The sequence below is a fragment of the Sorghum bicolor genome, chromosome 1, assembly GCF_000003195.3.
Source record: "Sorghum bicolor cultivar BTx623 chromosome 1, Sorghum_bicolor_NCBIv3, whole genome shotgun sequence".
NCBI lineage: Eukaryota > Viridiplantae > Streptophyta > Magnoliopsida > Poales > Poaceae > Sorghum > Sorghum bicolor.
Genome location: NC_012870.2, coordinates 55,655,296 through 55,681,006, shown reverse-complemented (window position 1 = coordinate 55,681,006; position 25,711 = coordinate 55,655,296). Strand labels below are relative to the sequence as shown.

Sequence of the window (25,711 nt, the reverse complement as noted above, 5' to 3'; positions counted from 1 at the left end):
ATTAATTTCACTAGGATACTATAAACATGAACGGGCTGGGGAGAAGTGTGAGTGAATGAGTGATGAGGCAAAGGACGGTTTATCCGGCAGTTAACAGGAAGAACGTTGAGGTCAACTGGTCAACGCAACGTATTCGAGTGAACCGGAACGTGTCATCTTCATCTTCAATCTCTGTTCGCTGGCGTCCCCGGCGCACCTTGTATGACGTTGTCGCCCCCAACCATGCTGCCGGTTCCTGGTGACCACTTTCCATCCTCCGCCGTTGTGGTCTGGTCGGTCGACCGTTCCGACCCGCCTGCCAAACTGGTGCCAACAAGCCATCGACAGCGACGAGATTTTACGATTTTTTTTATCAAATCGAATCTTGCGACACATATTTTGAGTATTAAATATAGATAAAAATAAAAACTAATTATATAATTTATATGTAAATCGCGAGACGAATTTTTTAAATTTAATTACTCTATGATTAAACAATATTTATCAAATAAAAATAAAGTACTATAATATCAAAATTCAAAAACTTTTTAGATCAAACAAGGCCTTGGTTTGGTGGACTCGAGGATGTGGCGACAGGAAGACAAACTAGGGTTTGGGCCTAAATACAAGGCCCAGACCAGCCCAACACACGCACGCACAAATCTTTGCAAGCACACCTACCATCATCGCCTTGGCAGGCGCTGCTGCCTCGGACTCGGACGGCAGACTGGAGCTCTCTGGTGGGAGTTCCACTCCACTCTACAATGAGGATAGGGGCTGGAGCAGCGGCAGCGGCCAACATGGCTGCTTGCTCCTCCGTTCCCTGCTCCTTCCCCACCAAGCCAGACCCTCACCGCCGGGGCCGCAGCTCTCATCTCCCTCGGCTCCCTGCTGCTACCCAGTTTCGTCGGTTTCGATCACTCTCTGCCGCCGCCGCCGCCTCGTCGTCGGCGAGTCGCCTCCGTCCACGAGCCTCCGTGTCCGCGTCGGCCGCCCCGTCCAAGGACTACGAGGCAAGTACTAGTCTCTTATTGGGGATTGCTTACTTGTTTGCCAGCTAACCTTATCTGCTCATGCCCGTAACAATTGGCCAAGTAATCTGCAGTCTGACGCACCAGATTATCGCTTACTCTCCGTTGCTCATTAATTCGTGTACCCAACACTACCGTGTCTCCAAAACCTTTAGCACCGCTTTCTTCCCATTGCCGTTGTTTACTGGAGTAGTTGACTCTGCATAATATTATGTGCTGTCAACGAGTGATACAATTAATCCAGCCCTTGAGAAACTGGTAATGTAATTCCTACTAGTTCAACTGGTAATGTTTCTGAAATGAACAAGAAATCAGCCGAACCTGCCAACCATTCAACAATGTTTTTCTCACAAGAAATCAGCCAACAGTGCCATGGCCCATGGCTTACCAGCTAAATGAACAAGATTTCGAAAGACAACAGAGAATGGTAGTGCAATCATTATCGTTAGCAACATGGAAGTTAACCATGCTCTCCTATGGTTGATTACTCTGTGTTTCTGAAACCAAGTTCAGAGCAAGTTCCAAAACCATCCTCCCCATGCGCACATAAGTAAGTTTAAAGACCACAAGGAAACCAAGTGCAGGATACAAATACAATCGAATCAGATAGAAAAACAATAAACATATTATTTATTGTTTATGAATAACTTACTGCTGTTAATTCATGCCATCGTGCTGAAGAAACTCTATTGGTTGAGCATGGCTCTTCTTGTGGTTTTGACAACAAATAATCACCTGGTATTATTCTGTATAGTTCACTGATGGAAACGGAGAGGTGGAGCTGCGACTGGACATCCAAAAGCTTGGCATAGAGAGTGCAAGAGATGTTTTTGTTGACGTCGATGATACATCCCTATTGATCAGAGCCAAGTCTGACGGGACACTGAGGACTTTGATGAACGTCCAAACACTGTTTGATAGGATTAAGTCTTCTGAGACCATATGGTATGTATCGATCATCTAGTATTGCACCCTTACTTGCGAGGACATATTTATTTGCTCATTCTACTTCACAGGTTCATCGATGAGGACCAATTGGTGGTGAATCTGAAGAAAGTAGAGCAAGAGTTGAAATGGCCTGATATAGATGAATCATGGGAATCCCTCACTTCTGGGATCACCCAGTTGTTGACAGGGATCAGTGTCCACATTGTTGGTGATTCCACACACATTAATGAGGCAGTTGCTAAGGAGATAGCCGAGGGCATTGGGTGAGTGCTGCTTATTCCGTTCTTTCATTCAATTCGATTGCTTTCCAGTTAGATACCATGCTGTGCAGTTGCATTCTAGGCCGAATATTTCCAGAACATGCAAAGTATGAATTGGCAAACTTGATGCCTGATGATCTACTCATGAATCTGTCTCCATATTTCATGGAGTTGCAGGTACCTTCCGGTTTGCACAAGTGAGCTGTTAGAGAGCGCCACTCAAAAGTCGATTGATACATGTATGAATTTCTGCCCAATGGCATTTTATTGATAACATGATGTGATATCTGGGCTATCAGATTTGACTAAAATCCAATCTAGTCATATACGGTCGACATTACTGTGACCAAAATAACACGGTGCTGCACTTGCTTGTAGGGGTGGCTTCCGAAGGAGCGGACTCGGTAGCTGAAGCCGAATCTGTTGTCTTGGAAAGCCTTAGCAGGTTGGGTTGTTTTTTTTTTAGTACCCCCGAGCCTGCTTTCTGTAGCCATAGCCCATAGCTGATGATTCTGATACAAGATACATATCCGTCGCAGCCATGTCCGCACCGTAGTTGCAACTCTGGGGGGCAAGCAAGGAGCAGCCAGCAGATTCGACAGATGGCAGTACCTTCATTCTGGGTTCACGGTATGGCTATCGGTATCTGATGCAAGTGGTAAGAGACTCTCAACCATTTCCCGGCATTGTTCTGGACCGGAGATTTTACTGCATTACCTTACGTTGAGAGACTTTCCATGTGGCTGGCCGTGTGTGGTTTTTACCCAACAAACAGACGAAGCTACTGCAAGAGAAGAAGCCCGAAGAAGCGTGAGCAGTGGAAGCGTTTCTTACGCCAAGGCGGACGTGGTGGTGAAGCTTGGCGGGTGGGACCCAGAGTACACGCGAGCTGTTGCGCAGGGCTGCCTCGTCGCCCTCAAGCAGCTAACCTTAGCAGACAAGAAGCTGGCAGGTATGCATGCATTCACCAGATGATTACCTTCCATGAGCATGAGCTTGCCAATGACCTCAAGATGCAGACCCACATTGTGCAGTACTGATGGCATGCTTGTTTTGTTTTGTGTTATTTGATGGGGGACAAACAGGGAAGAAGAGCCTCTACATCAGGCTTGGTTGCAGAGGCGATTGGCCCAACATCGAGCCTCCAGGCTGGGACCCTGAATCCGACGCCCCACCAACCAACATCTGAACCATCCTCCTCTGCCTCCGCGCAGTTGTATTCTAAGGACAATAATGTAACAAGAATTCTCTGCATCACCATTTTGGGTGTAATAATAAATATAAGAGAGAGGCTGTCGGTTGATGCATAAAATGAACTCGACGGACTAACTCTTAGCGGCTACCACGGGTGCAGAATACACACACGACAGGCAGCAAGAGACAGACTCAAAAACATAGTATATTCACATATTATTCTATATATATGTAAGACCAACATTAATCAACAATGCTCAACTCTGTTATCTTAGAAAGGCAAACTGGAAGGTAAAAGGAACCTTTTCGACTGATGAACCATTCCAATGGTTCAAAAAGCACGGCAGCTGCGTGCATAGTTTACTTTGAAATGAAAAAACACCAGATACAATTTCCTCGCCAACATAAACTCCTATGACACAGAGAGAACAAACAGCAGCCGCCATATATAAAGACTGATGCCGCAAGACTGCAAGAGGCTTTCATAGTTGCTGCTTCCCACAGGGTTTTATGTCAAGTCCGCTGGTTCCTCCCTTCTGCATTCCTCGCCCACGATGACACCCACCTCACGGTTTCGCCACCATCTTGGCCGCTGATGCGTCCGGTGCCTCACGCCTCTCCACTGGAGGTAACTGCAGCCAAAAAGACACGGAAACAAAAAGATTTCCTCAGAAAACAGTGAAAAGAAACAGGTTATCAAACCACTGCTGTTCTGATGCTCTTGAAAAGTAGCTTGTTCACAGCAAAACATATAGGCCTTCAGAAGTTCGGTGCGTGGCGGACTGGCGGTCCATCCCAGAACCCCACCAGCTGACACACCTTACAGCTAAAAGGATTTCAGGCTTTCAGAAAGAATCCAAGAGAACTGTATCAGCAAGGTACAAGTAGAACAATTCACACCTTATCTTGGAGACGCATTATCGTCGATATTAGCACTCTATCACCAACTACATGTCTCAGCTTCTTTACTAGTTCACCTCGGCTTATTTTCTTACTCTGGCAAATACACAATCATACAAATAAAAAGTGATTTTGGATACCACAGAAGGGGAGGTGACTTCAGTCAAAGAGAGAAAAAATGTGTATCAGACCTTAAACTCTTCATAGCAACTAATAACCATGTCCATATTCTCAGGAGACACTTTAGTAGAGATCGCTGCAAACAACATGGAGAAAGGCATCCAAGGTGAGCTTGGAGCCTTTTCCATCGAATCTCCTAGCATGGGGGCTGCACATCCACCTCCCAATGCTGGAGGTGCCTCCAGGTTCATCTCCTGTTTTATGCATATAAAAGGAAGTTGTTAAGTGGTGCTTTAACCAACTCCAACATGACTAAAATAGCATGGTTTCACAGGGAAACTTATCATATTTGGAGGTTTATCATAGATAACGAATATAATCAGCTCCAAGTTATAATCTCAAAAACGCAATCACAAGTCAATTATTGAGTCAAATCACACAATCTGAATTACTGCACTCTTGCTGCTCCAACAGTGGAACTCGTCTGTATATCAAGTTAGCAACAGGAGTTGACTCTAGTGTTACAGTACTATCTTGTTAATACCCCATGTAAAGCATCTTACCTCTGAAATACAGTCAGGTGAACTAGAATTCAACACCAGTGACAGATCAGATGAATTCTGACACTCTTCTTGAGACACGAAGGAATCTGACACAGAAAATGCTTAGCAGTAAGGCAATTTGGGTTGCCACAGATCAAGAAACAAATAAGTCAAACTGAAGACACGGTAGCTGCAATTAGTTACCTTTGGTTTTAGAAGGCAATTTGACGATGACTACAAACTCAGAATAGATGTGCCTATTCATATTCATATCCCACACAATGTAATGTTGTGGGTTTTTAAGGTCATCTACTCCACTATCAACATGGTCACTACTAGGTCGGTGCTGATTAGATCCAGGGTGAACTATTTCTACGTTCCCCATTATAACACGGCACAACATCATATGGACAATGCCATTTTCATCAACATCAGAGTATTTCACACTGCAGAAAGTAATACAAATATTGAATTTGGCAAAGGTCAGGGAAAGGAAAATGAACTTGGTGAGGAACAAGAATAATAAAATGAAAAAGTAATTACTTGCTGTCATCAATCTAAAAGCGTCTGAATATAGCATGTCTAAAAAAAAGTAATGAACTCAGGAGTGTGCAAACATCTGAGACATAGATGAAAACATAACTGAACTCAGAAAATGTGAACAGCTAAGAAACATAGATGAGGTACGAGAGTTAGGTGCCAGCAACAATTTGGAAAGGGGGGAGGGAAAATCCTGACATAAATGGAACACTTGATATATCAAGAACATACCAGGCATCAGAACGATTTGCTGGTGTAAGGAGGATGCCCTCTCCATAGGCTGCAAAATTAATGGGCGGCTTATGAACTTGTAAAACACCATTCAGCATCATTTCATGCACAGTGCTTTTGGAGCAAGGAAGCCATGCATAACGGACATTTGCATTTCCACGATGACATCCGGTAACCTGTACTTGCTTTTGGTGAATATGGTAACGGACTTGTCTGTGGTCATCCAATAATGGAGTCCTGAAGATTCCAATAATGTCCTTGGATTCAATAACTGAACCCATCCCCTGCAGCAACAGCTTCTCCACGGCTTCAATAGTGCGCTGAGCACGTGATACCTCACCCAGATTAGCTTGGTGTGGCAGTAGGTTACAGGCTGTAGGCAACAAAGCACATGGCTCATTTTCTCCAATAGCTTCTCCCATATCACAGTATTTTTTTATGATGGAATTCTTTTCAGCCCTAGATCTCTTAGGACTGGAAATATCTTCAGTACTTGAATCAAAGTTTGAGCTTTCTGCAGAACTTTCTGATGCTCCAAGCTGGTCATTCATTTCTCGTGTCCCATTTGGCTCAACACTAATGTACTCAGGATTTCCGTTGCCAAAATCTTTCTTGATAAATAATTTCTGATCTTGCATAAATGATTCCGGGAAGTAGCGCTTTCCATTTTCATCAATCCAAGCAATAGGCCTCTGAAGACCTGTCTTTGTGTCTATGAATGTCATATGGGCAAAATCGAGCAAAAATAGATGGTTCTGATATCCTGTTTCTGTGATCGTCTTTTTTGCCCTGAAGTCGGCTTGGGCCAATTTGACAATCTTTTCTGGAACGTCTTTCCAGACAGCACCTTTGCGAAGCAAAATGCGCTTAGGTGGTGCACTACTCATGAAGTTCTTATAGCTCTGCAAAACCTGCTTGTTGAAGTGGCACACGATCTTTGCCTTGCGGTCTTGATCAACATGAAACCTAACAGCAGAATCATTGACAGGATGCTGATGTAATTCAGAGGTGAGGAATACGTCAGCATCATATGCAGCGGGGCTCTCCCGCTTTCTCTTGAGACTATTTATGTTCCTTCCACATTTATCCAATGCCTTTCCGTTCATCGCAGCCATTATTGCTAGCAGAAATGAACACGAACCAGAGACTAATTCTTCCAACCAAGCTAAACCCGAACAAGTCTACTATTTACACTAATCTAGTAGAGAAGCTTCAGAAGATGCTCAACCTCATAACGGATGGGCAAAAAACTAAAGAGAGTCGGATAAGAAACGAGAAATGACAGAATGATCCTGTAAAGGGAAAATCAACAGAAATCAGTAAGATATATTGTTGCTGCACTTTGAATATATACAACAGAATAATATTGGATTGCAGCTCTTGTAAAAAAAAATGGATTACAGCAGGACACTCAGAAAAGGAGGACACTCAGAAAAGGATTAACTATGGTATTGATTTTGCCGTGAGAACCTAGAGAAACCAATCTTAATGCTGTCACCAGCTGTCATATTAAGCATGGCCAAACAGATTATAGAAGTGCACATTTCTTTTGTCGTGGCGCAATAATGTCTTTCCATGCAAAGTAAGTCAACCAATTGCCAACTATGCCTAGGTTGTGCTGCAAACATATAGATAGGTAGAGAAGCTTTTACTTCTTAAATGGCATTATTAGTCATCACTCATGACGGTCTGCGGCTGGAGAGGGAACATGATACTTGTACAAACCTACAGATAACATGGTTATGAAATAATCTATTGAGTGATGAATTAAAGCACCAAATATTCTCTTTCATGCACAAATTATTAGTAGTTAATCATGAATTTAACTGAACATGGAGCAAGAAAACTTGTATCTTCGACCATATCCATCCCATAGCACATGGCAGGGCAGTAAACCACTCAAAGTAATAAAAGTAAACATCAGAATAAGGTGCACAGGGTAAAATTCAGCGGAATTACGACAAAATCCACTCACTGTCCTCATGGAAAGTGATCCACACGTATCACACGCAAGGATTTTAGATAATTTAACAAGTAATTAAACAAAACTGCAGCCACAGGAATAAAAAAAATGTAATTTTGAAAAGTCAACAATACATAGAAGAATCAACTTGTGATCTAAATCTGCTTTAGCCCCAACAATTCACACCTTCATATAGCACATATAATTGACACATATCCAACATGAGAGGACTACAGATACCCAAAAAATGTTTCCAGATCGAAAATACTTCGCCGAGCAATCAGACAGTCAGAAAAAGCAGATCCGCCGATCGACGATGCTTACCTAGGGTTAGTAGCGGGAGCGTTAGCAGGGGCGACGGCGGACGAACAAGAATTTAATTGCTTCATCTCTCTATATCCGATCCCCTTTGCTCCCCCTAGGACTCGCCTACCGACCCCACTTTATCCCCGGGCTATGGCCGGAGGTGGGGGGGTCCTCGCCGGAGTTTCTTCTTCTGCTGCTGCTAGAGGTGGGAGCAGCACGAATCGACCGACGACGACGGCGGCGGCGGAGGGCGAAGGTGGGAGGAACGCAGGAGGGTATGCGGCGATAGAAGAATTATTGGACACGGAGCGGAAGAGATGAGGGCGAGGTCCACGCACGCGGCACGGCTTTGCCGTGGCCCCACTTGGGTCATTATTATATTCCGGTCTATCCCCACCCACCGCCCGACGTCCTCAGTCGCTCTCCGACGCGTGGGCCCGGACCCCACCTGGCGCGGGTACGCGCGGCGCAAACTTGGATGCCAAGTTGCCCCGCCTCTTTCCTTGCGGCGTAAGCAAAATGCCAAATGCCGTGACGCCGACGTGCCTGGATCGAACGGTTCACACATGCGGTCAACGGTCTCTGCGCCCACATCAGCCGCATCACCACCGTCCAGACGTTGCAGATTTTTATTCTTGTTAAATTAAATTCTACTGCTCCCTCCATCCTAAATTGTAAGTCATTCCAAGAATTTTAGAGAGTCAAAGCATTTTCACGTTTGACCAAAATTATAGAGAAAAATACTAAGATTTGTAACGTAAAGTGAGTATACTATAAAAATATAATTTAGAAAGAATCTAATGATACTTAGCTAGTACCATAATAATTATTATTTTATAATATAAATTTGATAAAACTTAAAAAAATTTGACTCACCAAGATTCTTGGAATGACTTTACAGAGGGAGTAAGTAGTAGTTTGCGTGCGTTACTAGTGCAAAGGCGACGTGATGATGCCGGATTCATAATTTTTTCCCCAGGCAGCCGATCGATGGTTTCAGTTTTTTTTTTAACAAAAGTCTATATAATTCATGGTACAATAAAAGTTGCTGGCTGGTGTACCCGTATGTATAATTTTGGTGAGGCTTTGTTTAGTTCACACAAAAAGTCAATTTTTTTTCAAAATTTCATGTCACATTAAATCTTACACCACATACATGAAGTATTAAATATAGTTAAAAATAAAAACTAACTACATAGTTTATCTGTAAATCGCGAGATAAATCTTTTGAGTCTAATTAGTCTATAATTGGACAATATTTGCCACAAACAAACGAAAACACTACAGTACCCCAAACTAAAAAAATTTTTGGGAAACTAAACAAGGCCTAAATCGCACTTACACGTCGTGTTTCACGAATCTATGGAGAAACCTGGCCCACGCACCATCGGGGATTTGTTGGCTGATCTAAACAACACAGAGTTTGTACTTGCGTTTTTTCTACATGATTTCCTACTCCACGGCTAGGCACTACCGCACTAGAGAAAACCAAACATCATTTCCATCGACATCATGTTGCAATTTCATTCTAAAGCGACATCTAATAAAAATAAACTTTCTAAGTGCTAGCTTCTCTTCTACTAAGGCCTTGTTTAGATGTAAAAATACATTAAATTTCGTTGCTGTAGCACTTTCGTTTGTTTGTGGTAAATATTATCCAATTATAGACTAAGATCAAAAGATTTGTCTCGCGATTTACAGGTAAACTATGTAATTAGTTTTTGTTTTTTATTTATATTTAATACTTTATGTATGTGCTGAAAGATTCGATGTGACAGAAAATCTTGAAATTTTTTTGGTTTTTAGGGTGAACTAAACAAGGCCTAGCTACAAATACTTGCATGAACAATGACGTTCTGGAACAGACCTCTAAGTCAGTATGACTGACTGCAGAGCTGAGATCTTTATGCAGCCTGCAGGTATCATAGGTACTACTTTACCTAACAATCGTTGATATGGCTGATTGCTAGAAGTCTTCAAGTCTTGTTGGAAAAAACGCAGATATGAAGATAGACCGTTCAGATTAATTCCAAAAGTAAGATAAGTGCCATGTCTAACGATACTATAATTATACATAAACGAGACATACAAATTAAAATTGGCGTTGTCAATATTAGGACCAGCCTCGGTGAGATCTCATATCATATCCTAGTTTTCAGTATTCCACTATGTTAGAAACAATGTAGACAAATTTCATCATATTAAACTCATTTTATCTCATAAAACCTTTATCACATCTCTCTTCATTTATATTATGCATTGTGATTGAGACTAGCCTAAAGATCCACTCTTATTATCTTTCTCATTTAGAGTTTCACTCATGTCATGATCTAATTGCCCATCATGGCACACGTGAGAGTGTGTTACTTGCCTTTTAGAATTTTTGTTTTTCATAAACTTATAACTAGTATACACAATAGACATCTATATTTAAGCTTAGTCAATCTCTTGTCAATTTTTCATACAGGATTAATCCTTTATTACACTGGCATTTATTCTGGACCTGAGGATTATTTTGATTTAAGGTTGGGACAAGCCCAATCAAATCTGACAAATAAATATAGCTACTTCAATATCATTGGCACGAGCATCGCGTTCTATTGCATGTGCATGTGGATCAAGTTGAACCATCAGGTGTGCAGTCCTCGTAGGGAAAATGTGGGGGTATAAACCCCTATGCCCTCACGGCTAGACTTGGGCCAGGAGGCTTGGCCCATTACGAGACAAGATCGATGCTTGATCTGGCTGCTCGGAGTTTCGCGCAAGGAAACAAGACGTGGAGATCAAGCAGGATTCTAGTCGGTTAGAATAGGAATTGATATCGAACTATCTATGGCAATTGTAACCGACTAGGATTAGTTTCCAGATCTGTAACCCTGCCCTCCGGACTATATAAGGAGGGGCAAGGGACCCCCCTAGGACACATTATTCTCAATCCAATACAATCAGACGCAGGACGTAGGTATTACGCCCACGCGGCGGCCGAACCTGGATAAAAAGCTTGTCCGTGTCTTGCGTCACCATTGAGTTCGTAGTTTGCGCACCGTCTACCGATAAACTACTACCGTGGGTATACCCTAAGGTAGACTGCCGACTAGTTTTCGTCGACAGTGGCGCGCCAGGTAGGGGGTGTGTGTACAACTTTTCCAGCGAACAAGATGGTCATCGTTCCAGCTTCCGCGGCCGTGCCTGAAGGCCTCACGTTCATCGTCGGACAGATTACGTGGACAACCCGCGGCGGTGGCCCCACGGTCACGGTACGGCGGTATCGGCTCCGACCACGCGGACACCGGCACCGAGCACCCGACCACCGCTTCCGCGCTACAGGGGAAAGAAGATCGATGGCTCGGACCTTTTCCGAGCTCTTCATCGCGCCGATCTCAAGCTTCTCGAAGCTTCCCGACTAATAGATGGGATCTCGCGCCAGCCTGACCAAGCCATGTCGGCGGATTTTTACAACTCCCACCGGCCAACTCGTGTCGCCACACACGAACAGCTGGGAACGTCTCTGACGATAACCTCGACCCCCTCAGGACGATCCGTCAAACTCGAGGCTGGCCCAGATCGAGGCTCTCCTTACGGGCTGAACAATTCGGCCGTTCACTACTCACGGCACATCCAATCCCTCTTCAACGAGGCTGGTTGGTTGCCAAAGCGGAGCAATCGACCAGCTCGTCACTACGTCAACATGGTGACGATCCGAGAACTACGGGACGGCGAGGCTTCCGACACAAACTCTAGCACTGGCTCCGTTCCTACCGAAGTCATAAATTCCGAGGACGAAGACTATGACCTGGATTTACCACCGTATCCTCCGGGTTTCTCTCGCTTCCCGGTCTTTCCACCTTGGCATGGAGACCTCGTTTTCAATGTCAGCGCCGACGAGCCGGTCGTTGACGGAGAAACAGACGAGCAGAGGCAGCTCTGCGAGCAGCGCAACGCTGACCGCGCCCGACGATGCGCGGATGAGGAACGCCAACTCCCGCCACATAACCTCACCGACGCTTTCGACATGGTCGGGGCTCGGCCAGTCTACAAAACGCCAAGCGCTAACGTGGCTGTTGCCATGGCCAACTTAGATCGACTCCCTGATACTCCCGAATGCCAGGGCGTCCGATCCAGCGTTCGAGCACACCTGATCGCCGCGATGGGACAGACAGCCACTCTGCTCAAGAGGGTCCAAGCTATCTCCTATACAGAGGTCTCCTCCGACCAGACTCATCGCAGCCGGACCTCACCACAACCCAGCAGGCACCACCGCAGCCGCTCTCCCAACAACCATTGAAAAGATTCACGGCGTGACGATGGCGGTCGGGATGCTGGCGGCCATCGCGAGCAGAATCGCGGGCGTGGTCAGGAAGTAAACTAGCACAGGGATCTTCGATACAACATCCCTCCCAAAGACGCCCGGGACCGCATCAACAGGCGCGCCACAGAGAGAGCAGCCCACGAAAACCTACGTCGTATTGAGTACGATGCAACGCACGGCCCCCCGGGCCTGAGACAGTTCTCCTCACACCTCCGCCAGGTCGTGTGGCCCAGAAATTTCAAACTTGAGAAACTCAAAAAATATGATGGCAAGGAAAACCCAGAAAATTGGATCACTCTATACGAGATCGCCGTCCGGTCAGCAGCAGGAGATGAGCACGTCATGGCCAACTACTTCCCAGTAGTCCTCGACCAGGCCGATCACCAGTGGCTCCTAGGCCTGCCCGAGGACTCTTTCGACTCCTGGGAAGAGTTACGACAAGCATTCATCGACAACTTCATCGCCACTTGTGAGCAGCCTGGGAACAAATACGACCTCGAAAGGATACGGGACAGGAAGAACGAGCCTCTGTGCGATTACATCCGACGATTCTCGGATATGCGCCTTAAGATCCCGAAAATTTCCCACGACGAGGCCATATCCGCTTTCATCAAGGGGCTGCGCTTCCATGAAGCACTGAGGAACAAGCTGCTGCGCAAAAGGCCAACAACGATGGCCGAGCTCCTCGCCACGGCCAAAAACTACGCCGACGCCGACGACGCAGAAAAACTCATCCGGGACGATGCGAAAGGTCCCGACCAGCCTCCTCGACGAGATGATAGTCGAGGTCGTTTTGACAACAGGAACCATCGTCGCCCCGACAACCGAGAAGGCTGGGACAGGCGGCGTGACAATCGTGACGACTTCAGAGGCAAGCGCCCTCGCGACCACGACCACGAGGTGAATACGGTCAAGCGTCCCAGTGCGCGGCGAGACTACCATGAAGACTACAACAAGACATTGAAGGGACCATGCCAACTGCATCCAAAATCCAACCACACGATGGAGGAATGTCGCGTCCTAAAAAACATCTACACACGGCGGGCTGCTCAAGACGACCCCACCAAGAAAAATGGGAAACAAGACGGGCACGATCATGAAGATGAGGACGAGGACCAGGATAGGGACCCACGACACTAGTATGTCAGTCCCACCGACGTGGTCCACTCCATCTTTGGGGGCAAGGTCTCCATCGAGTCTAAGCAAGAAAGAAAGCTCTTAAAGAGAGCCTGCCTCAACATAGACAGCACAGATGGCCTGATCGCAGATCCGAAATTTCCTCCCTGGTCACACAGTGAAATCTCCTTCAACGGGAAGGACCAGTGGGCCACCATCCCGGAACCGGGACGTTTCCCTCTAATACTGGATCCTTGCATCAATAGCATCAGATTCGAGCGCGTGCTCATCGACGGGGGAAGCTCCATTGACATCCTTTTTCGCAACGGCTTGCCTGCTCTCAAGATAACCCTGGCACAGCTAAAGCCCTACGATGCTCAATTCTGGGGAGTCTTGCCAGGTCAAAGTTCAGTTCCCCTCGGACAGATAACACTGCCTGTCCAATTCGGCACGTCCGACCACTTTCGAACAGAGTTCGTCAACTTAGTGGTCGCCGACTTCGACGGAACCTACCACGCCATACTGGGCCGACCATCGCTGACGAAGTTCATGGCAGTTCCACATTACTCATATCTGGTCCTCAAAATGCCTACAGAGAAGGGCGTCCTAACTGTCAGAGGCAATGTCTACACCGCATATACTTGCGAGGAGGAGAGCTTCAAGATCACTGAAGCAATTGATCTTTCAATTCGCATGGCAGAAACAACAACCCAAGCTGCACAGCTACCTCCCGACCAGCTCTGACTACCCGAGCAGGAGACCGCCAGGAAGAATTCAAAATCCAAGGAGTACAAGGAAGTACAGCTGGTCGAAGGCAGCCCCGAGAAGACGGCCCTCATCGGGGCCAACCTGGACCCTAAATAGGAAGACGCGCTCGTCAGGTTTCTAAGGGACAACGTAAGCGTTTTCGCATGGAAACCCGCAGACATGCCCGGCGTCCCACGAAACCTGATCGAGCACTCCTTAAATGTCTCGAAGACCGCAAGACCCATTAAGCAAAAGCTGCGACGGTTCGCTCGTGACAAAAAGGAGGCTATTGGGACAGAAATAACACGGCTTCTAGCAGCCGGATTCATAAAAGAAGTGTGTCATCCTGATTGGCTCGCCAATCCGGTTCTTGTACGCAAAAAGAATAATGAATGAAGAATGTGCGTTGATTACACTGATCTCAATAAACACTGTCCTAAAGATCCTTTTGGTCTCCCTCGCATCGACGAGGTGGTCGACTCAACAGCCGGATGCGAACTCCTCTCTTTTCTAGACTGCTACTCTGGTTATCACCAGATCTCGCTAAAGGAAGATGATCAGATCAAAACGTCTTTCATTACTCCTTTCGGTGCATACTGCTACACGACCATGTCCTTCGGACTCAAAAATGCCGGAGCCACCTATCAACGGGCCATCCAGCAATGCCTCCACGACGAGATTCGTGATGACCTCGTCGAGGCTTATGTAGACGACGTCATCGTCAAAATAAGGGACGCAAGCACCCTAATCGACAACTTAGACCAAACCTTTAAGGCACTAAACAAATACAAGTGGAAGCTTAACCCCAAAAAGTGCATCTTTGGGGTCCCTTCTGGTCTACTACTCGACAACGTCGTCAGCCGCGACGGCATACGACCGAATCCCTGAAAAGTCAAAGCAGTGCTCGATATGCGACCACCCAAGAATGTCAAGGACATTCAGAAGCTCACCGAATGTATGGCCGCCCTCAGCCGCTTCATCTCAAGACTAGAAGAAAAAGGCCTTCCCTTCTTCAAACTCTTGAAGGCGTCGGAAAAATTCTCCTCGACAGAGGAAGCTGACGCTGCGTTCACCCAGCTCAAGACTTTCCTCACCTCACCGCCTGTTCTCACAGCGCCTCAGCCCAATGAAGACCTACTTCTTTACATTGCAGCAACCGACAGGGTCGTCTCCACGGCAATAGTGGTCGAGCGAGACGAGCCAGGCCACTACAAGGTCTAGAGACCCGTTTATTTCATAAGCGAAGTCTTAAATGAGTCCAAGGCCAGATACCCGCAAATACAGAAGCTCATATACACCATTCTAATAACGTCGAGGAAGCTAAAGCACTACTTCGACGACCATCGGGTCTTGGTAACCACCAGTTTCCCTCTTGGGGATATTCTGCGCAACAAAGACGCCAACGACAGAATTGTAAAATGGGCAATGGAGTTATGCCCATTCTCCCTGGATTTCCAGAGCCGCACCACAGTTAAGTCTCAGGCCCTGGTCGATTTCATCGCAGAGTGGACGGATCTTAACGAGCCTCCCGTTTCCGACGTCTCCGACCACTGGTCAATGTTCTTCGACGGGTCCTTGAACATCAACGGCGCCGACGCTGGGATACTTTTCGTGTCGCCTAACAAGGACAAATTGCGTTACGTCCTTAGGATCCTTTTTCCGGCGTCAAACAATGTCGCTGAGTACGAAGCATGCCTACATGGCATACGACTAGCCGTTGAGTTGGGAGTCAAACGCCTCTACGTCCACGGTGACTCCGCTTTAGTTATCAACCAGCTCAACAAGGAATGGGACGCAACCCACGAGAAGATGGATCTCTACTGCAAAGAAATCCGCAAATGGGAATCCAACTTCTATGGCATAGAGTACATCCACGTGGTCCGGGACAAGAACCAGGCAACGGATGCGCTGTCAAAGTTAGGGTCATCTCGGGCCCAGATCCCGCGAGGTGTTTTCGTCCAGGACATCCATGAGCCAAGTGTGGGCACAGACCTGGTCGAAAAGCAACCTATTGAGGCAATGCTCATAGACAACGCTACTCCGACAATCAGCACCCGTGATTGGCGCACCCCATTCATCAGGTATATATCGGATGGGTCAGGCTTTCAGGATAAAACGGAGAACGAGCGCCTCATCCGACGATCAAAGAATTACATACTGGCGGACGACAAACTTATGCGAAAAAATGCGAGTTCCGAAGTGCTGCTCAAATGCATATCCCAAGAGGATGGCATCAAGCTCCTAGACAACATACACACCGGATCCTGCGGCAACCACGCAGCCTCTAGAACACTGGTCGGGAAGGCTTTCCGAGCAGGTTTTTACTAACCGACGCAGAAAAACTGGTCCGAAATTGCGAAGGATGCCAGTTCTTCGCCAAAAGGACCCACGTACCTACTCATGAGATTCAAACTATTCCGTCATCCTGGCCTTTCGCCTGCTGGGGCCTCAACATGATCGGGCCATTTAAACCGGCTCCCGGCAACTTCAAGTTCGTCTTTGTGTTAATTGACAAATTCTCGAAGTGGATCGAATATATGCCACTGGTCAAAGCATCCTCCAAGAAGGCTGTGGAGTCTTCAATCAAATCATACACAGATTCGGGATCCCCAACAGTATAATCACCGACCTGGGCACTCAGTTCACTAGCACTATGTTCTGGGACTTCTGCGATGGCAGAGGCATAGTCGTAAAATACGTGTCAGTAGCTCACCCACGAGCAAACGGTCAAGTCGAACGCGCGAATGGAATGATCATTGATGCCCTAAAGAAAAGGTTGTACACCGAGAACGACAGAGCGCCTGGTCGATGGATGAAAGAATTGCCATCCGTGGTGTGGGGTCTCCGAACACAGGCCAGTCGCAATACAGGTGTATCACCCTACTTCATGGTTTATGGCTCCGAGGCAGTACTTCCGTCCGATATAACCTTCAGATCTCTAAGAGTTGAAAACTTCGACCAATCAACGGCTGACAACGCCAGGGAGCTCGAAATCAACTGCATGGAGGAAAAGCGTCTAATTTCATGTCTTCGAACAGCAAAGTATCTCGAAGCCATCAGACGGTATCACAACAGGAACGTCAAAGACCGTTCTTTCGTGGTCGGTGACCTGGTACTCAAGTGGAAAACAAGCCAGGAAGGAACGCACAAGTTATCCACGCCTTGGAAAGGACCCTTTGTGGTCGCCGAAGTCACACGCCCTACATCCTACAGACTGGCATATCCAGATGGAACACGCGTGCCTAATTCTTGGCACATAGACAAACTGCGCCGTTTTTATCCATAAGTTCCAGAATCTTATGCTTGTAAGTTTCTTATAATCAGCAATAATAAAAGTTTTTCTTTTTCGCTATGTATTGTTTACACGCAGAGCTTCCGACGGGTACAACAGTCTTCCTCTGCGCCAAAGATTCTTAACGACTATCAATCAAACACAGTGATACGTCACTCAGATAACATTACAGTGCTCAAATTCATGGTCATGACAAAATTCAAACTTTATTACAAACTTTACATACAGAGTTTACAATAAACACCCCATCGGGCGGCTACTAGTCTACTCCTACAAACTATCCTACAGGCCTACTGCTCGGGCTGATCACCCGCTTGGCCTTGCTGCCCAGACGAAGGGGTCGGGGCCACCGGCGCCTGGCTGGTCGAGACCGCAGGCGTCGACCGCTCATCTCCAGCAATAGACGCCCCCGACAACTCCCTGGCCGATCTGTCAGACCCCGGCTGGTCGGGGGGAGTGGCCGTCCCGCATAGGTTAATGTCGCCGGTCACCGTCGACGACAAGTCTAGCAGGCCAGCTCGAAGGTCGTCTGCCTCCTGCGGGCCGACTTCCTTGGGGTACCCCCTCTCCAGCCTGGACAGGTCGACCAGGGGATAGTGGGCGCGCACCATGCTGAGGACATGCGCGCCGGCGAACTCCCCGGCGTCCTTGACGAACTGCTGGAGCGAGTCCCACGCCCGTTGCGCTTTCTCGACTGGCGTCAGTTTTGGCGCGCAGGGCTGGTCTTCAGGAAGCTCGGGACTGATCAAGTCCAGAACCGGGGCTACTCCTTTCCAAAGCCTAATGCAGTTAGTCTTCCAGGAGTCACGATCCTTGACCAGCTCGTCTAAGTGCTTCTTGGTATTCACCTTGAGCACTACAAACCAAAGCAGGAGGTCAGTTCAAGAACAAGGAAAGGAACGTTGATCAACCAAATAAAAAAGGTGTGCCACGATTATTACCAGACAGCTCCCGATTTCTGTGGCTTAGCTCCTCGCCTGCTTGGCGCCCGGCCTCCAGCGCCCCGGCAAGCTCTTGGCCGAGCTGCTCCTTCTCTTGTCGGAGGCGCGCAACCTCTTCCTCCAATTCTACAGGAACAATCCCCTGGTCAACAAAACTAACCACGCGGCTATGTACAGCTGTTCGGAGTGCGCGACTGACCTGTCCTCTGCCGATACTGGTCGGCTAAATGCCGAGTAAGCTCGAGACGGCGCTCTTCCTGAGCACTCATCTCGGCCACCTTCTCCCCAACTTCTGACCGAAGCCGGTCCACCTCCGCGGACAGGGCCTTGTTCTCGGCCACAATCCCCTCGATCTGGTCGAAGCACCTCTTCCGGTACTTCGCCGTTTTCATCGCGCCCTGCAAGAAGAACATATGTCGAACCCAGGAACATAGTACATAAGTGTCAAGCAGCACAAAGGACCACTTACCTTAACCTCGTCCACGAGACGCTTGGCCGCGCGCTCCACCCTCGCGGCCTCTTCTGTCTCCGCGAGCTCCTCGTGTCCGATGAAGTGGTCCCCGCGTTGGCGCCACACGTAGACGTGCTGGCGGCCGTCACGGGAACGACCTTCAATCTCTTCCACGTCGTCGTCAGAGGCTACCGGTGTATCCTCGTTCGTCGCACAGCCACCGGCTGTGGACGCAGATATCACTGGCCCCTGGTCCAGGCCAGGGGAGCCTACGGGCGAAGAGACCCCTACCCAGGGCGACGTTGGGACTCCCCTTTCTTCGGCTGGAGGAGTCGGGACTCTACTCTCCTCCCCCACAACATTACTCGGGGGAGGGGTCCTCGCTGCCTCCTCGCCCCTCGTTGGGGTGCTCGCCGCGGCACTCGCCGGGCCCGGTTGTTCCTCGGCGCTCGTAGCAGCGGTTGCCGCCGCAGGCGGCTCCGTGGCTTGCGGCGCGGCGTCTCCAACGGCAGCTACATGCTCGGCCGGCCTCTGGTCAGCGACCTGGTCGGGGTTGACGTCCGACGCCGCGCTAGATAATAAAACGACATTTAAACAATGTCAAAAAACAGCAACAAAACGCAGAACGTCGCAGTACGAAAGTAAGATTAAGCACTTACAGGTCGGATCGCCTGTGTGTCGCGGTGAACCTCCTCCTGGTCCTACCGGTTGGTGCCTGCGCCCCCGTCTCTACGACGCGCGGTGCAAGAGGGTCACTGGTCACCCGATCAGTGGTGGCCGGCGCTATGTCCGGGCGACTGCGCGGCCTCCGGACCAGTGACGGCGCGGCCTCCTCCTCCTCCTCGTCGTCGTCGGCGATCCGGACGAGGCGACGGTGCTTTGGCGCCTGACTGCTCTCCGCCGGCAGCGCTTCCGTAGGGGAGGGGTCTGCTGCCAGCGGCCTTTTCCCCGCCACTCTGTCTTCGGTGGCCGGGGCGGGATGGTTCTGCTCTTCCTCACTGCTGGTGTACCGAGTACACCGAGCAGCGTCGTCCTCTGGCAGGTCTTCACCTGCGAGATTCTCCATGCCAAGTGCCAGTGATGTGTACACTGTGCACCGGTCAACGTCTCCGATCTGCAGCAATAACAGAGACAAGTCAACAACCACGAAGAACAAGAACTAAGGAGGTACCATCAGTCAGTAGCATTACCTTTTGAGCTGGTCGCCCCAGTTTGAAGGCTTGTACCCAATCACTACCACGGACGAAGCTGCCGTCCGCAAAGTTGAACAGCTCGTTCAACAGTTGTTGCACTTTGGCCTTCTCCAAGACCTCAGGGCTCATCCTGGTCGGGTCCTGGCTCCCAGCGTACTCGTACGCCGAATGCACCATCTTCTGGCAGGGCATCACCCGACGGCAGACGAAGTTGCCGACCACTCCTAGCCCATCTAAACGCGACCAGTCGATCAGCTTCATCACGTCTTCTACCTGACCGGTGAACTCTGGGCGGTCTGTCCAACTGACCCTCATCTCGGGAATGTATCCCACGTCGCAGAACGTGGAGCTCCCCGGCTCTTCCCTGATGTAGAACCACTTTTTGTACCATTCAGTGAGAGAAGTGTTCCACGGGCAGCTGAGGTACCGATTCTTCATTTCGTCACGAAGATTGAGGTATACTCCACCCGCAATCTTGGAGCCTCCAACCGCTCCCTTCTTTCTCAAACAGAAAAGGTAGCGGAAAAGATCAAAGTGCGGCTCTATCCCAACGTAGGCCTCGCACAGATGGATAAAAGTCGAAATAAGAAGAATTGAGTTCGGGTGCAGATTGCAGATCCCGATCTCATAGTAAAGAAGAAGCCCCTGGAGAAAAGAGTGGACAGGAACCCCAAAACCCCTCTTGAAAAAATCCTCAAAAACCACGATCTCACCGGCATGGGGGTCGGGGTAGCTCTCCCCCTCTGGCGCCCTCCACCCACCGAGCTCCTGGCTGTGCAGTAGCCCCATGCCGACGAGGTCGTTAAGGGATCTCACGCTACTCCGGGACTTCTTCCACTCCTTAGCCATCAGTTTGGCCCTCTTCTGGGAGTCGCTCTTCGCCATTGACGCTACGAGGATGGATGCGAGCTGGGCGGACTGATGGTGGTTGCAGAAGGCAAGAGTGGAAAGCTTGAAGGCAATGACAGGGTAAGCAATACGTTGGGCAATGTCAAGCCTTTATAAGCAACAACTTCATCCCTCCCACTTCCCGCATCCTTGGGAAGTGGGCGGGCCCAATGGCGGACGCGGCGTTTCGGTTTTCAACAATTACCGGCAATTAATACGGCGGCTTTTTCGTATAATTGATGGTTCCCTTTTCTCGAACCGCACAAAGAGCGGCTGCACAGTTACCAGGCGCACCTTTTCACGCAACCATCTGACAATGCGTCAGGAGGTCTCGTCACGTCACTCATTTATGTGGTAAGATGCTTTTTTCAAAATAACAGACAAAAATTGGTGGAGGATCAACGTTCCTGGGGACTGCACCGACCACCGTGCACTGTATGCTCGGGGACTGGTCACCCAGTCCGCCAGTTTGGAGATCTGGGGACTGCACCGACCACCGAGCACTGTGTGCTCGAGGACTGGTCGCCCAGTCCGCCAGTTTGGAGATGTGGGGACTGCACCGACCACCGAGCATTGTGTGCTCGGGGACTGGTCGCCCAGTCCGCCAGCTCGGAGATCTGGGGGCAGCACCGACCACCGGGCATTGCACGCTCGGGGACTGGTCGACCAGCACGCCAGCTTGGAGGAATTAGGGACTATACCAATCACCAAGGCATTATCTGCTCGGGACTGATTGATAAGTCTATCCGATGGCAAACGAGCATGAGATGCTCGGGGACTGGATAATTTTAATTTTTTAGACCTTGCTACAAGGCTTATACTTCGCCTTCCAGCAAGCTCGGGGACTACATCGGTACGATGCATCTGGCGATGCATCTTGGTTTTAGAATTTCTCTGAGGACTTTTCTTCTGACCCTGGCACCATGTGTCTACGCCACCTACTACCAGGCTCGGGGACTAAGTGGGCACACTTCACCTTGCGGTGAATATGCTTGCTTTTATGAGGTCTATACTTTTTAGAAAAGTAAAGTGGGCACACTTCACCAGGAAAGAAATCTTTTTTAATTTAGAACACCATGCATTCTTCGAACAACCTGCTTCTTCGATGTCAGTGTTGGTCAACTGTCTTCTGAGTTGGTCAAAACACCGTTGCAACTGTTTGGGAGATTTTCCTGCTTATTGAAGATGTCAAGACTGACTGATCGAAGAAGCTCAAGACGGCATGCTACATCACAATACATGGTGTTCGGGGACTAGCTGTGGGGGTATAAACCCCTATGCCCTCACGGCTACACTTGGGCCAGGAGGCTTGGCCCATTACGAGACAAGATCAATGCTTGATCTGGCTGCTCGGAGTTTCGCGCAAGGAAACAAAACGTGGAGATCAAGCAGGATTCTAGTCGGTTAGAATAGGAATTGATATCGAACTATCTATGGCAATTGTAACCGACTAGGATTAGTTTCCAGATCTATAACCCTGCCCTCCGGACTATATAAGGAGGGGCAAGGGACCCCCCTAGGCCACATTATTCTCAATCCAATATAATCAGACGCAGGATGTAGGTATTACGCCCACACGGCGGCCGAACCTGGATAAAAAGCTTGTCCGTGTCTTGCGTCACCATTGAGTTCGTAGTTTGCGCACCGTCTACTGATAAACTACTACCGTGGGTATACCCCAAGGTGGACTGCCGACTAGCTTTCGTTGACAGAAAACAAGTATCAAAATGTGGTTGTAAGATACATCTCATACCGTGGTCAATAATCAGCTAAATTGAGAATTATACCCTAGAAAGTAAAAATTAACTTGTTACCCCAGAAAGTAAAAATTAACTTGTTGGAGATTTACGTTATATTAACTCTTATATTTCGCAAATTCTAGCCTCAAGACCACCAAAAACCTATGTTACTAACAATAAATGAGTTCCATAAAACCTTTTTAAAAAGGCTAACTATAGGTTTTAGTTGTGTGGGTTTTGGATCTAGTAGCAAGGGAGAACCCAAGTGAGGGACTATGTAATGATGGTCAGTGCCCTAAATATGTATAAACCATGAGAGTGTAACGTTCCTTATTTATTCTGATCTTTCTCTTAAACTTTTCTATTCCTCTTAACTCTTGTCTCTCATGTTTTAGGGCTCCTTTGGATCGCAGGAAAAATGCAGGAAAAACTCAGGATTTCAGATTCCTAAGGATTAAATATTGTTCACACCTTTGGATCAAAGGAAAGGATGGTAGGAAAAACAAAGGAAACTTTCCTATGCCATCCATTCCAGAGGAAAAATACAGGAAATCTAACATCCATTCTAGCCTCATGTTTTCACTAGACACAAGGCAGCACTAGTGATTAGTATACCCCAGTAGACCTTGAAACTAGTGCATTTAAAGTACTAATCAGTTTAGAAAGTGACCTGCCAAGCCATTAGTTAAATGAATAAACATGGGTTAGGCAGTTTCTAACATTCCTATTCCTATGAATATCCCATGAGTATCCAAACATTTATCTTCTATAGTATTCCTATAGTTTCTAATCCTCTGTTTTACAATTGAATTCCTATAGTATTCCTATCCTTTTCCTATCCCTAAGCTTTTGCTATCCTATGTTCCAAAGAGGGCCTTAATCTCACTAAATCCTTTAGGTCCCCTTTGGTTCATAGGATGGGTGTTGACGGTCCTTAAGTACCAAATATAATCATCAAATAAATAAAGAAAAGGATTCAAATGCAACCAACACCCAGACTTAGGGTTTTATCTCGCAGAATTCCACGAGTTTTGGTGTTTGCCAATTTCTGCAGGGGGTTATCAGGAAATATGGAGAAAAGGCCCACACGACAATTTTCTATCATCTAGAGGACTCTAGAAGCCACGGGAACGAACGGGAAGCCGAGCGGGCCCGAGGACAGGGCGCCCACCCTCCCCCCTTGGGCGCCCGCCCTACTACAGGAACCAATCAGGCCCCGCCTCGCGGATTATGCTCCACCGACCTAAAGGATCAAGGAAAACCATGCGATTAAGGTCGGTTTGATCCGACGGCCCACATTCATTTAGAGAGGCCATATAAGCAGCCCCCCTGGCCCCTGGAGGAGACACCCCCTTGATCCCTATTCATTATTCATAGACAGAGCAAAAGCTAGGGTTTGGAGATGAGAGCTCTCCTCTCATCTCTAAACTAGAGTAGATCTAGATAGTCGCGAGATGGAGAGCGAGGGAGGATTGGAGGAGAGGCCGGCCTGTCGGTTCTTCCTCCGGTTGTACTTGGCCATGATCAAGCTCTAATCAAGTTTGCTCATGGGATGACTCTGGTAATCTACTTCTATTTCATTATGTAATTACTATCCATGTATGTTCTGGTTCACAACTCTTTTGAGTACTTTAATCTATAGGACGCTATAGGTGAGAGTTGTAGTATAGGTGTAAGCGTGGTGCTTAGACCTAGATTACTTGTGGATATCCCCTGTCTAGCCGGATTGTGTGGTAGGCCGCGTGGGTGACAACTACGTTGGTCCTCTGTAGTCCACCTCCTGTTAGCAAGACTGGTAGGGTTTATCGGCCTATGGATAAGCATCCTTTGTGGTGTATTCTTATCACGTGGTTCGTCCCAGACATAGATATACCCCTCTGAAGTAGAGAAACCATAGTTATCCTCTCTATTCTCCTATTATCGCCCATATATTAGATTGCTCTACTTTATATTCCCCCATTATCATTTTACCTTTAATATTGTTCTTATTCAATTCTACCATCTTTCCTATTTACACCTATCTATCTATCTTGGTTAAGTTAGAGCGTAGTTGGTTCTCCCGTTTCCCTGTGGATACGATAAAACCTTTAACCGGGTAAAAGCTACAACGATATCCGTGTGCTTGCGGATTTATCTGTGTGCGTATAAATACCATAGTACACTCTAGTGCCATGCTGGGGATGACAACCTAGTATTCAAGTGGTGTTAGCAAGTGTCAACAATGGGCATAGAAATTTTGTAGGATTCACATTCCTAAGGAAGTTTTCCTTTCCTAACCTTCGGTTCATAGGAAAAGCCAAGGAAATATTCCATGGGATTGGAGTCCTATAGCTGAATTCTAGAGGAAAAAACATGAGACCTGAGCTCTTGGAAACTTTCTTGACGGGAAAGAAATGGCGCGCGCATCACAGCCACGTTGGTTTGCGCATTGATTTTTTGCCTGGCGCTAAAGAGCACGCTCTGGCATGAGTTGCATCAGTTCTGATGAGGACTACATGGGCTGTTTTGGGCCACAGGAGCAGCCACTGGTGCAGTAACCTAGTGACAGTCGGTTCACTTTCAATGTTCTCTGACGTGTAGTTGTTTGATTAATAAATGGAAGTATAACTGGTTTCCTTGTTTCACCCAAGCACCAACCAAAGGCAATCTCTATTCACTTTCCTTTGTTTTCAATTTCCACAGGATCAGAGAAGCACGCCATCTGGTTCTTGAGTTTTTCCTATTCCTATCCTTTTCATATCCTACAATCCAAAGGGGGCCTTAACACGTTCAAGTTAGTTAGTGTTCCCAGTTGCTCTCTAAGATCTTTCCCAATCACTGATGAATTCTAGCAGAGTTTCTCTGGGTACACACATCACATGCATATAGGATATATAACACAATATATAACACAATAGATGTAAGATAATTGCGCGGCACGTTGATATCTCTATGTAATCACGACATGTGGGCCTTTCTTCCTTATTTCCTGATAACCCCCTGCAGAAATAGACAAACACCAAAACTCGTAGAATTCTGTCA

The 25,711-nt window shown here is 47.7% G+C and overlaps 2 protein-coding genes and 1 long non-coding RNA gene across 5 annotated transcripts; 1 reads left to right on the top strand and 2 right to left on the bottom strand.

Moving 5' to 3' along the window:
* LOC8086288 (probable inactive shikimate kinase like 2, chloroplastic) lies at positions 654–3,534 on the top strand. The gene is made up of 8 exons (XM_002467382.2): positions 654–992; positions 1,765–1,955; positions 2,027–2,221; positions 2,396–2,457; positions 2,597–2,663; positions 2,758–2,876; positions 2,994–3,170; positions 3,304–3,534. Exons 1-8 carry the CDS (start codon positions 744–746, stop codon positions 3,405–3,407), a joined length of 1,164 nt encoding a protein of 387 aa, XP_002467427.1. The 5' UTR covers positions 654–743; the 3' UTR covers positions 3,408–3,534.
* Positions 769–17,875, bottom strand: LOC110431751. The gene is made up of 4 exons (XR_002449194.1): positions 17,863–17,875; positions 14,150–14,154; positions 13,083–13,089; positions 769–847 (listed from the first exon to the last, which is right to left on the bottom strand). It is a non-coding gene; the product is annotated as an uncharacterized LOC110431751 (long non-coding RNA).
* Positions 3,602–8,361, bottom strand: LOC110431750 (inactive poly [ADP-ribose] polymerase RCD1). Of its 3 annotated transcripts, none has more exons than XR_002449193.1 (7): positions 8,033–8,361; positions 5,746–7,037; positions 5,179–5,420; positions 4,996–5,081; positions 4,504–4,916; positions 4,313–4,408; positions 3,602–4,044 (listed from the first exon to the last, which is right to left on the bottom strand). XR_002449193.1 is itself a non-coding variant. In XM_021451268.1 (7 exons), the coding sequence occupies exons 2-7, from the start codon at positions 6,858–6,860 to the stop codon at positions 3,979–3,981; spliced, it is 1,788 nt and encodes a 595-aa protein (XP_021306943.1). In that variant the 5' UTR covers positions 6,861–7,037; positions 8,033–8,258; the 3' UTR covers positions 3,602–3,978. The 3 variants fall into 3 exon arrangements, 2 of the variants coding, with proteins under 2 accessions (XP_021306943.1, XP_021306944.1); XM_021451268.1 differs by having other exon boundaries at positions 4,504–4,686; positions 8,033–8,258; XM_021451269.1 differs by having other exon boundaries at positions 3,614–4,238; positions 4,504–4,686; positions 8,033–8,354.

Bases quoted from the DNA above. Each gene is read 5' to 3' on its own strand.
- LOC110431750 (XM_021451268.1), bottom strand. From the start codon at position 6,860: ATGGCTGCGATGAACGGAAAGGCATTGGATAAATGTGGAAGGAACATA. The intron at 5,421-5,745 runs GTATGTTCTTGA...TACTTTCTGCAG, and splicing joins GCAAATCGTTCTGATGCCTG to TGTGAAATACTCTGATGTTG. The intron at 4,409-4,503 runs GTCTGATACACA...TGTATTTGCCAG, and splicing joins GTTGCTATGAAGAGTTTAAG to AGTAAGAAAATAAGCCGAGG.
- LOC8086288 (XM_002467382.2), top strand. From the start codon at position 744: ATGAGGATAGGGGCTGGAGCAGCGGCAGCGGCCAACATGGCTGCTTGC. The intron at 2,222-2,395 runs GTGAGTGCTGCT...ATGGAGTTGCAG, and splicing joins GAGATAGCCGAGGGCATTGG to GTACCTTCCGGTTTGCACAA. The intron at 3,171-3,303 runs GTATGCATGCAT...GGGGACAAACAG, and splicing joins AGCAGACAAGAAGCTGGCAG to GGAAGAAGAGCCTCTACATC.